Source organism: Gasterosteus aculeatus, chromosome 3 (genome assembly GCF_964276395.1).
Source record: "Gasterosteus aculeatus chromosome 3, fGasAcu3.hap1.1, whole genome shotgun sequence".
NCBI lineage: Eukaryota > Metazoa > Chordata > Actinopteri > Perciformes > Gasterosteidae > Gasterosteus > Gasterosteus aculeatus.
Genome location: NC_135690.1, coordinates 5393614 through 5406176, shown reverse-complemented (window position 1 = coordinate 5406176; position 12563 = coordinate 5393614). Strand labels below are relative to the sequence as shown.

At 50.4% G+C, this 12563-nt stretch overlaps 1 protein-coding gene across 12 annotated transcripts in view; it reads left to right on the top strand.

Annotated features, from left to right (window-relative positions):
• Nucleotides 1-12563, top strand: part of rnf220a (ring finger protein 220a) — a 132905-nt gene that overhangs the window by 96885 nt on the left and 23457 nt on the right. For all 12 annotated transcript variants that reach the window (XM_078098667.1, XM_078098663.1, XM_040171529.2 and 9 more), the window contains 3 exons: nt 3496-3625; nt 9391-9439; nt 12203-12298. In XM_078098667.1, coding sequence (XP_077954793.1) covers nt 3496-3625; nt 9391-9439; nt 12203-12298 — 275 coding nt within the window. The remainder of the gene's footprint in view (nt 1-3495; nt 3626-9390; nt 9440-12202; nt 12299-12563) is intronic.

The following is a 12563-nucleotide window of genomic DNA, read 5'->3' as shown; positions in this document are numbered from 1 at the left end:
ACTTCATCTGGACCTCAAGCTACACATGGAAGAGACTGAGAGATAAAAGGCTTGTGTGGGCAGCAGAGGAGATAAAGTTTTTAAAAAAAAGGATGTTTCAAGTGTCTTGAACTCCTGACTATTGATAGTTAACACATTGTCCTCAGCTAAATCCATTTATTTTATAAATAATCAGGGCACTGAGAAGGAACAGGGAGTGAGAAAAGCAGCCTGCAAGGTGATAAAGGAAGGGAAGGAAGGAAGGAAGGATGGAAGGGCAAAAGTCAAACAGGGAGGGACGGGTCCTCTTTGCTCTCCACTCTTCCGTGTGATGTAGCTTCCTCCGCCTCACCATCTGGTGTCTATAATTACCTGCGTGTGTGTGTGTGTGTGTGTGTGACTCATCATTATTTCATTAGTAAAGAACTTTAACACGTTAAGTGTGGGCTGTCTTATTATTTTTTAAATGTTTTGATGATTATTATTTAATGCTGACTTATTTACACACAGCACATCGAATCCTTTACTCGCTTTACTTAGTTTAATACTTGAAGGAGGGGACATTAAAAAACCCACTGGTGTTAACAGCAGAGGATGAGCGAGTGACTTGTTGCAGGGAGATGCGTGATTGTCCCACGCTGCTCATAACATGAGATGAAAGAGGATTTAGGGACTAAATGGGTGGAGGTCCACCGCGCCAGCGCCGCATCGGCGAGGAAATAAATCACGACTGAGGATCCCAAAAGTCAGCCGGATACGCTTCCTACCAGCCGGGTGACGGGCTGTTCTGTGACACGGACAAAAAGCGGGGATTAAGGGGACGAGGTGGGGGGGTAAATGGGGTGCAGTGAGGACAGGAGGAGAAAAGGAAACACAAGGTGTGAAGCTAAAGTGGGCGAGGAATGGAGTGAGGTAGGAAGACAGGCGGACAGGGAGGGATGGAGAGGGGAAGTCGGAAGATGACACGATCCATCTTGGCACATTGGGGTGTGGAGGAGGGGAGGAGGGAAAGGAGTGTGGGGGACGGGGGGGGACGATCAAGCCTGCACTCCATCATGGCTGTCAGAGGGACGGGCACCTCCTCTCCGCTCTCCTCCTTCCACGCATCCATCCGTCCTCCGAGCCTTCTCTCCGTCGCTCGCTGAAGAATCGCGACACTAAAAAGTCCTGTCAGGCCTATTTCCTTGTTATTGTCCGCCCCCCCCCTCCCCCACCCTCCCCCCTACCTCTCCCCTCCCCTGACTCAGACGCCTTCCCTCTGCGTCCCTGAGATTAAACGCACCCATGTTGCGCCGCGGGGTGTGTGTGTGTGTGTGTTTGAGCTGTGAGGTCCAAAGCAGGACATGCAGGAGCCTCTTGGTGTGTGTGTGTGTGTGTGTGTGTGTGTGTGTGTTGCCCCGACATTAATCATCTTTAAGGCGCTGACAAGTCGTTGTGTGCGACATCACATCAACACCCCCCCCCCCTTTCTCCTCTCCCCTCCTCCTCTGGATTTATCTGTCTGTACATCGCCTCTCCCCGTCACTCACTCCCCTCACCACGAGAAGGGGAACATAGGGGGAGAAAAGGGGAGACGGGCGGAGGGTGAGAGTGACACGAAAAAGGGCGAGGGAACAGCGACGGAAGTCAGCTCCTGAGATTTGACAACATCGCCTAATACGCTGAGACCATAACCACGACATCTGGATTGGCGGCGGGTTTTTTTAATCAGTGTCCGCATTGAACGGCTCAATTCCAATCCAACTTTTCCTCACGATTGTTGACATTCTGTGTTCACACGCTTCCTTTTCCATAGTTGTTTTTGATAATAACACAAATAAAAGTCAGAATATTCCACAATTCAAAGGACAAACAGCACATTTAAATGCAAAAAAACCCCTAAAAACGGTAGATTCACGCTGTGCAAAATAATTTACTTTTAGGATTTATTTACATTACAGAAGCCCAAGCGTTTATGTGCGTCTGTGTGTGTCTGTGTGTGTTTTGTCCGTGGAATAGAAAGAGCCCCATCAGCTGCAGACAGGGATTGGATCCCTCTTTGTTTGCTGTGGCGGCTTCAGCATGACTCAAATTATCTTGTCAAAGCAATAAAGGGTAGAAGGTTGGGGAAAATGAGGGAGGAACGAGGGGGGGAAAGAGGCAAGCAACATGAGGGGACGGAGAAAGTGATGGGGCAACAGAAGACGAAAAGATGGAAAGAAATGAAGGGGGGGGGGGGGAACAATGAAATAATCAGAGAGGAGATGAGGGATAGGAGAGAGGAGGCGAAAGAAATGAAACCGATAAATGGATGGTAGCGGGCAGAAAATTAGAAATGGATAAGGCTGGGGAGAGAGAGAGGGGGGGAGAGAGGGGGGGGGGGGAGCATGGGGAGGTAAAGGTGTGGGGAAGGATAAAGGCAGAGGGAGGCATGGAGGGTAATCGATTACCTATTTTTCAAAGTTGCTTAACGTGTCCGGTGCTGTGGCTCTGCTGCGTAGCGGTGCGGGAGGATGGGAGGCCGGTATGCACACGCACGCTCTGACAAAGGGGGGAGGGTGTGTGTGTGCGTGTGTGTGTGCGTGTGTTCCTCGTTGATGAGTTCTCTTGCAGGAAGCTGTTCTGACACACCAATATATAAGCGAGGAGTATGTGTCGCCAGAGGCCTGCACGTGTGTGTGTGTGTGTGTGTGTGTGTTTACATAGGAGAGAGTGGACGAAGACAAGACGGGGTAGGGAGTCCCCCGCCTGGTCCTCCCGTTGCCGTGGGGACAAGCAGTCTAAACGGGATATCCTGGCTGAGGCGGAGCCTATTGTTCTCTAGACTAAAAAAAAGCCAGTTTGATTGGCTGAATACAGCAAATCAGGAAGTGTCGTCCGACATGAAGCACCGAGACGCGTTCAATAGACGATATTTTTAACCGGCTCAAATGCACTCAAAGGCAAACCTGAGAAAGTTGGGTGTTTACTACGCACATGTGAACACAAAGGCACAGAGACGACGACCTGCCAAAAGAGCTAAGCCTGCACTTTCCCCGATGCACACAATGCAAACACACACACACACACACAGGTGGGCCCCCGCCCTGTGCCCCCCCCCCCGATCAAGGACAATGAAGTGAGGTAGTGTTGGCAGACTCCATACAGCATTATCTCATCCCCGGCTGACCCTCCTTTAATCGGCTTCGACCTGAGGGGACACGCTGGAGACTGCGCACCACTCTATTCCCCCGTTCCGATTATGTGTAAAAGCAGAATTAGGGCGCACGTGCACTTTGTGCGCGTGTGGTTCAGAGAGCACAAACCTGTTTAAGGCTCGACCGAAAACACAATCCTTCTTTGAGTGGTTCATCTCGGTCAATCCAAGGGTGAACTATGCAGAGTGTACACCGCACGCCGGGTACTTTGTCGCAGACATCTGCTTTGTCTTTGTGGAATAAGACGGACAGACACATCGTATTTATGTGCTATGACGAAATCTGTCCTGTGCACATGCTGATGTTCCTCCTTTTGTCCTGCTTCCCGTCTTGTCTCCAGGTAAAAAGAAGATGTCCATGTATGATAGCCAGGCTCCGATCTGTCCCATCTGCCAGGTGCTGCTGAGGCCCGGAGAGCTTCAGGAACACATGGAGACGGAGATAGAGAGGTTAACCGCTGCATGCTTCAGGTACGTCTGAAACACACACACACAATCATGTCTGGCACAGCGCCTGGTCTCCGGATACCCACAGGGGTCTGCTGGGTGAAGGTCCAGTATTTGTTTGTTGTCACCAAGCGTCGACCGGCTCCCTTTTCTCCGCGTTTTCCAGTCCTTTTGCGAAGCGAACCATGAACACGCACCTCAGCACATTGTCACCGCGCACCCGGCGAAACCAAACTGATGTCGATCCCCAAGACGAATACTTCGCTGCCTCGTAAGGATGCGTATTTTTTTTAGGCCGAGGTCGGAGGCTGAGCTCTAACTCAGCTGTCGCGTCGGGCCCACTGACCGCCTTTCTGCCTTAGCCGAGAGACCGCTGCCGTAAATCTGCATAAAAGGCAGCGGCACGCCGTCGACGTAACGCTAAGTGTTTCCCGCGGGGATCAGGGTTCAGACCTGTGACCTCAGGTTCGCCGCTGCCGCCCCTCTCCCCGCTTCTCTTTGTGACAGGTGCGCAAGCTGTTTTACGGCGGATAAATCAACTCCAAGCCCTTTTAACGATGGGACACAACCATTAGGACCCATATTTCACCTTGACCGCACATCTGGCTCCGTGTGTGTGTTTGTGTACACACAGATTGTGTGTGTCTCTGTGTGTGACCCGGCATCCACCTTCGCGGCCCAGCTTTATGATAGTCCCCATTAACCTGTAGGAACGGGGCGACAGATAGCGTCACCCCACATATAAAATCACACTTCATTTACCCCCCGTTTACACCTGCCTCACCCCCCCCCCCCCCCCCCCCCTCCCCCTCATTCCTCATTCCTCTCGCTCCTGTTCTCCTCGTCTGCCCTCTTGCTCCGCCATCCGTCACCTTCCATTCTTCTTTCTCCTCCTCACAGCTTCGCCATGTTCTCCCCCCTGACTCCGTCTTTCACTCCGCCCCCTTCTGACCCGATCCCGTCATTTCTTTATCGCCTCATTTGCAAGAGTTTGGAGCGCCTCAAATCAGACCAAGAGCAGCGACCCGGGCTAAGATCTAATGATCTATATATGATATGAAACATGTGGGTGAAACCTCCTCGGTCAGCCCACCAAAACACCGCATCCCTGCTGTAAAGGGGTTAGCAGGAGGGAAGCAGGGCAGCAAAATTAGAGAACATTTTATTAGAGACAGACACCTACAGAACCGTGTATTCTGAAAAACAAAGAGACAAATCTCGGCCGATAGAGCTCGCTAACTTGTCCCTGATTAAGCCGACTGAGAACATAACACAATAGAATAGATCACATTGGAGAGCTGTGAGGGTCATTCATCCATCCTTGTCCTCTGATACGGTGAGGTGTGTGTGTGTGTGTGTTTCAATAATTAATAAAGGTTAGTAGTCTGCCCTTCCCTCTGTGGGACTGAGATCCTGTGTGAGCACAAACACTCACACACACACACACACACACATGCGGTTATTTAAGGAAATAGCGTCATCCCGGGTGGGATGATGGGATGGTGGCTAACGTCACGGCTGGCTGATTTAGCTACTCACCATTAACCTGTCCGACACGTGCGCGCGCACACACACACACACATGCAGAGAGTAGAGAGGGGGGAGGGAACAAGGATGCAAAAGATCAAATTTGAAGATACTTTGATGCAGATGTTCCTTTCGCTTTGTGTGCCTGTCAAACGGAATGGATGCAAGGCATAGAATAAAAGTGTGTGTGTGTGTGTGTGTGTGTGTGTGTGTGTGTGTGTGTGTGTGTGTGTGTGTGTGTGTGTGTTATTTTGCTCGCTCTCCCTCTCCGCGGCTCTCTGCATGGTAGCAGCCATCATTGAAAGTGACAGCGGGAATTTGGTCCAATTTGTAGTAAATCTGCCTTTAATGACGGCTCGGCGCTCGCCGAATGAAAGTGCCGCGGGGAAGGAAAGCCAGGGGCGCGTGCGCGCGCTGGAGCACATGTTTGCATGTTCCAAACGTGTCGGCGCGGTCGGCGCCTCATCTGCCAACATCTGCTCGTCTGGGCCGTTTCTATTTGTTTTGCTGTATTTGCCTCCTCCGCCCTCGTCGGCCGTTTGATTGCGACCGCCGCCCCGTCCTCTCTGGTGACTGTGGGCTCCGCCGCGTGTTCACGGGCCACGGCTCCTCGCGCACCGCCACGGAAATCACACACACACACACACACACACACACACACACACACACACTCACGCACAGTTGAGCAAATGGTAATCTATCATGCCCCGTAAACGTCAGGTGGCTCTTGGGGGCAAAGTAATCTACATACCCTCCCTCCTGTACGTAACCCTTCCCAGCTTCCTCGTCCTCATCTTCCTCCTCCTCCTCCTCCATAATCAATTTGCCTCCACTAGAGCAAGTGACCTCCCCCCCCTCCAGCAGACGACACCAAAAGGCAAAAAGCAATCAGCATCTCGAGGCAAGCGCCATCCCTCCATTCCTCCTTCCATCCACCCAAGTCCCCCTGAAAAAGGACTTATTCATCTCCCTCTCTCTCTCTCTCTCTCTCTCTCTCTCTCTCTCTCTCTCTCTCTCTCTCCCTTAGGTGGGAGGGGCCGAGCCCTCTGCTAGCTGTCAGTCAAACTCAGCCTGTCGCTGCTTGTGTAGGATTGATGCAGGTTTAACCTGGGTTTGGCGAGGGTGGGCGTATAGTGACTTAATGGAATTTGCGCCCAGTTTACTGACCAGCCGTCACAACCGTTTCAGGCTTCAGGGTTACTTTGTCCTTCCTGGGCTCCCGTAGAAACGCACATCGTAGGTTCAGGTGATTGCGCACTAATGCTGCTCGCTGCGTGGCGACTTCCTGTTGCAGGTCTCGCTCTTCTTGCCCTGCGTGCCGTGGGGGAATATACGTATGTTGTAAACTTCGATTGTAGGCCCCCTCATGCCCCCCCCCCTCCTCCCCCCTTTGCTCACGTGCAGGCCTCATTATTACAGCACCTCTTAAATTGCTTTGTCTCCCGTCTCGTCTCCCTTCCTTTTTTCCTCCCGTCTGCGTCTTCTGTGTGTTTGTTTCGCTTTGCTGTGCCGCTCATTTCCACACTCTTTCCCCCGTCGCTTTGACATGGCAGGCAGCAGCCCGGTTAATCCCCCCCCCCCCCCCTCCACCCCCTCTTTCTCTTTTTGCCATCAAAAATTCATAGAACCGGGCAAACAGACGTGTTGGAGCTGCGAGAAGAGGCGGGCGACACACCAACTCTCCCGTCAATCCCTCTCTTTCTCTCCCTCGTTTTCCTGTCTCCCTTCATCTTTCGCAGGCTCCATCTCTCTCTTTACGTCGCTCGCTCTCCCTCTCTCGCCTTACATTTCATCTCCTTCAACCCCCCCCCCCCCCCACCCCTCCCAGCCCCCGCTCCCCTATTGCTCACTCCCTTTCATCTCTCTATCACCCACCCTGTCACCGTGGCAATTTTCTCCCATCGTGGCAGACGTGCAACTGCTGTCCTCTCTCCCGCTCTCTCTTCCCTCCCCCTCCTCCCCCCTCCCTGGTCGCGGTTTGACACTGTCAACAAGCAGGTGGAGTTGGCTGTTATTGTGATGCCTCTGCAGAGGTTCCAGGTAATGAATAAAAGTGAGATGGAGAGAGAGAATGAGAGCGGGGGGGGGGGGGGGGGGGGCAGGTGTGGGGCGTTGGCAGGTTCCCCTGCATTACACAGCAGGTTGACTGTGTCACCCGTGTTTATTCTCTTTGTTGGTGGAGGCGAGGCCTGCTGTTCGACACACACACACACACACACACACACAAAGTTGTATACAGACGCAAACACACATCCACGGGTAGAGACACAAAAGCAGCAACGACACATTTTCATAGACATTCAATACATTCACACACGGCTACACGTGCACGCTCCCACAAGCGCTAGCCACTCACCCCAGTTCAAAAAGATCATATGGGCTAATGAAGTAAAATAACACAGCAAAGTAAAAGTTAAATGCCAAATTTATGAAAGAAATATGTATATTGAAATGTTTGGGGAGACTCACTTGAGCTCAGAAGTGGGGACATTTATTTATTTGGGGATATTAGCTGGAGATACCAGCTCACCTGGGAGGTAAAACCAGGAAGGAAACTTTTTTTTCACATTTTAAAAGTGAAGCCATTGCATAAGTGGACATTTTTATGTTGTTTTATTTAAAAAGAAGACTACTTGTGTAGAAGCTTATGAGAAAATGTCTCTACTTGATTTATTCCCTCAGTGACTTTTGTAAACATCAATCTCTAGTTTCAAGTCTTCAACACAGTATAATGTCCATTTAGTACATTTAGAGTCAAACAGACCACAAAGTAGAAAATGCCTTTTATTGGCAGGTTGTTGACACATGTCATCTATGCAGCACGTCTTACAACTTTCACAGTTAAAGTTAATTGTAACATTTCCGTTGCCTTTAGCTCCACCCTTTAGTTTCACTTCCTGTTGCAAAAAAACAAGATGGTGACTGACAGAATAATCCAGGATCCCAAATCTGCAAACCAAAGTCTTCACGTCCACTTCTTACAGGCTGTGTGTAAAAACCCATTGCAATGTTCTCGCATGACTAAACAATGCGTCCGTCCTTCACACTGCTGTTCTGTTGTAGTTCTTCACGAATAGTCAACTGACCTTGATTTGTGAAATCAGCGGAGTGGACTTTAAATACATGGACCAAGACACTCTTCTGCTTCTGTATCCCCATCCATCCCTCCCCCAAAGCTATGCACTACCTTCCTCCCTGTCTCGTACGTAGGCCTCGCTCCTGTGCCACTAAGTTCTTCTCCAGATAAGCGACCTGCAACTAGGGCTTCTAATTCTCATAATCCACCCATCCGGCCATTGGAAAGGAAACCCCTCGTCTACCACGGCATGCTGTCAGATTAGCGGTCACGCTGGATCCCGCGTCCGAGGGGTCTGGAGCGCTAACAGGGTCTCAAAGCAAACATGACAAGCGCGTCTCGCTGTGTCAACCCGCCGAGGCCGAGGGAAGCTCGGAGGCATGTGTCCCCGCATTCGGCCCGGGGAGAGAAAGGGAGGCGGAGGGGGAAGGGAAGAAAGACAAATTCCAATCAGTCCAATTTTGATGTGGGAATAAAGTATTGAATGTTGAGTCTTCACAGAGAAGGGGTGATAGAGGGGGGGGAAAGAGAAGGGGGGAGGCAACAAAAAAAAGTAAACTACAGATCAAGTGAGAATGAAGGATTATGGTTTGGCTTAAAGAGTAAATGTGTCTCTTTTATTGGCATAATTGTGGCCTGTTTATAACTTTTTCACTTTCCATCCTTCTACGTCTGTAGTATCACACACAGACACCTATGTGTGCCTCTCCTGGCAAGGAACATGTCTTTTTTATGCCCCCCCCCCCTCCTAGGCACCCTCTCTCCCCCTTTTCCCCATAACGTTTACACGTCAAAGCGACCGCAGGCCGACTTCACGACAAATCAAATCATCGCCAGATCTCTTCTGTCCTGCTTCTGCCGCCACAACAAAGCTGGGGAACGATTGCCCGAGCGGAGAATTCCCCGTGATGTTCTGTGTGATCCCGACATCCGCAGCAATGTTTTCAATTACCATGAAAATAGAATGGCGGGAGACGGACGGGTGAGAGGGGATAGAGGAGAGAGGAGCGAGGGAAGAAAGCGAAAGTTTTATCACATGAAAGACAGTGAAAGACCGTGATACCCCGGGATGCCCAGCTGTTTCTGGGGTTTCCATATTCACCCTGTAAAAACAATCATGAAAGATAAGTCCAGAGTCAACAGCAACGCCACTGAATTCCACTTCTGTCTTCTGTCTGTGTTGCAGTAAGAACACTTCACCCAAGGATGGAGCAGCCACTCCAGGAACCCCGAAGGTGAGCCCAACCTCAATGTGTTCTCGTGTTTGGAACATCGCTTTTTCCTTACGTGCAAAAAGAGACGGGATACGAAATGAGACGCGTGCATTGTCAGGTTTGGCAGCACTGTGGCTCTTGTTGCTGTAGCGCTTCACCGTCCATCAGAGCTGGTACTCCGATGCCTCTGTTCCTCCTCGCCGCGCTGAGGGGAAATCGGCTGTACTGTAAAGCCGCCGTCTCGTAGCCTTAAACACACAAGTACCAGTCTCCCGCGGTCCAGTTGGCAGCGGAGCCACTTTAGAGGCACTGTACTGTGATTGTTTCCAATTAGAGAGGCCGACATGCAGGCGCACAAAAAACACAATCTGAACAAAAAGGACAGATAGCGGCAAATTGTGGGAAGACAACTTCTTGATGCCATCAAGAGATTCCCTCATGGCGCCTGCAGCCATTGACTCATCTGACCACGTCAGCAGCCGCCCAACCAAGACGGTTGTGAACATAATGTCTAGATAGTGGATTTAAAGCCGCAGTTGGTGACTTCAATAAAAATAGCTTTTTTAGGGCGTAGTTGCTCAAACCGTCAGTACATCCTGACAGTTGTGGGGACAGATAACATGTGAAAACATCTGGTTCCTCCACAGCCTCCCCTTAGTGCTCCTAATGACATTTTCAAGATTCCACCACGCCCAGAAGGGAAAGAGTCTCTCCACGCAGCTGCCGATCATCAAATATGATCCGAGAATGTGTTTTTGCTTTACTGCTTATTTGTTTTCGTACCATTTAGCTGAAAAATGTTAAATTTGTGCTACATGTTGTTACCTAGAAATGTGTCCCCCCCCCCAAGCTCTATCACTGATAATAGCATCACTGTCACACAACGTTGGACGAGGGGACTTAGGGGGGGGTCGCTTGAACAGCGCATGTAGCTCTACTCTAATCTTTATTAGTAGCAAGAAGGGTCAATGTTTCCCGAAAGTTCCCCCAAAAAGCAATCAGGCGCCTCATTGTTTTTATTTCCAACCAAAGAGCATGTGAAAGTCAGACGGCCTTCTGCGGAGAAGGCACAGCCGACGTGCGCATGCATGCGACACGGGAGCTCTAAAGCAATTCAGGGTGTCCACTTTCATTCCCACACACCTTTGAGCGCCGACCCCGGCTTAGGGGGCCGCCACTCACAGCGGCGCGGGTGGGCTCGCGCTGGAGAACGGCAGGTGAGAGCTGCATGGCCTCCCCCTCCCCGGCCGTGACTGCGCATCTCACCGCCGGGGCTTAGCATTCAGCGCCGGGCCGTGGAAAGATGGGGGGGGGGGAGGGGGTCCTCGCCCAGCTGAAGGGAAAAACACGGATACTACACGTGGACACGTTAAGGCAAAGACTTTTGCGTGTCAGTATTTTACTGCTGAAATTCAGAAAGAGGCACTTTATTGCGGTTATGTGAGTCTTCCCCATGAGGTCGCTCCCCCCCAATGTGGCTTTCGGTGCAGCTGCTCTCTTCGCATGTTGATTAAATAAGTTATTTTTAAAAGACCGAGAAATTTAAATTGAAGATTTATAAGCTCTTTGTTGAACACCGTTAAATGTCATATTCTAATGATAACCCCCCCCCCTCCGGGCCCATGATTCCTGACCTTTTTAAACCTGGGCAAAAGAGAAGAAGAAAAAAAATGACGACACACACACACACTCATAAAAGGCATAAAAACATCATGCATAATGTCCAATTTACTGTGGCAGCGCTGGAGGTTGGTCATTTCTCACATATTATTATTAGATTACTGCTGTCGAGCACTTAAGCCTCTGCTCTGCCCCTTTCCGCTTGATTAATAGGAGACGACTGTAAATACAAATATTTCATAGCTGCCTTGTAAAAAATAATAGATAAAGCAGCAACACAGTCACACACGGGAATACAAGCAAACACACACACACACACACAACGACAGCTCTGTCAGGGCTTGTAAAGAAACATTAAAGAAAGGTGATACTGCTCACGGTTCTCTTTCATTCCCATCATTTACTCCTCTGTTCACTTGAGGAATTCCCTGGATTGTCTTTGTCACTGAGTGGGTTAGAAGAGGATATTGTTTTATGTGTGTGTGTGTGTGTCTGAGAGAGACAGACAGCGTGTCTATGGCCGATATTATGGACAGGCGCCGTCCCGTAATGTCAGACAGTTATGCTCCCTCCTCTTCACATGTTTACCCTTCCTCCTCCTCCTCTTCTCCCCTTTCGTTTCAATCAGTCGCTCTCCCCTCACTCCTCTCATCGTCCCATAAACATTAACTCCAATCAGTGGAAGGGCCTTTATAGACAAAGTCAGGCAGGTTACCGTCATCATGGATGACGTGGCGCTCGCCTCTAGAAATAAAATGATTGTGCTGCAAGATCAAACATTCCACGTTGGTTATGCGTTTTGCTCTCACTGCTTTCGCCTCTCACTCGTCATGTGACGTTCAAAATGCTGACACTTTGAATTCCCCCCGATACCTCGATCAGAGATGACATTGAAGTGAACGCTTTGACCTCGTTGGATGCTTTGCAGTAAAACGTACCGATCTCAGCGTCGAACGGAAGCTCGGGCCTCGCCGCGGTCGCCCCCCCCCCAGCTGTTCTCCTTCCATCCGGATTTGTTTTTGAAACAGCGGGACTCTTGTCTTGTCCGCATTCATTTGAACTGTCAAGCGAGGACGGGTTCTGCTGATAATATAACAAGATCATCTGCATATAGAAGACATTTTACTCCTCTGTCTCCCTCCCTCTCTCTCTCTCCCTCTCCAGTCGATGCTGTTGTCGGTGCACATCAAGCGTGAGGGAGAGTCTCCCGTGGTGTCGCCACTGTCCTCCGAAGACGCCCACCACTCCGACAGATACCAGGTCGCACTCTCAGACACACCCACACACACACACACATCTGGTTTGACACCATTCTGGCCTGTTTGTCCCCCATGTCCATCCACAGCGTTGGTCGGATCATGTTCTAAAGTTGGGTGAATTCCATGGTGCTGACAGATGCATAACAGTGGAGCAGCGGAGGCTCATTGTGGGTTTCTTTTGTTTTTTACGGCCTCTCAGCAGTTCCGTTGACCAGCAGGCCAATGCGCTTAAATCTCAGATGTCCTCAGCTGCTTTTATCTCTTAA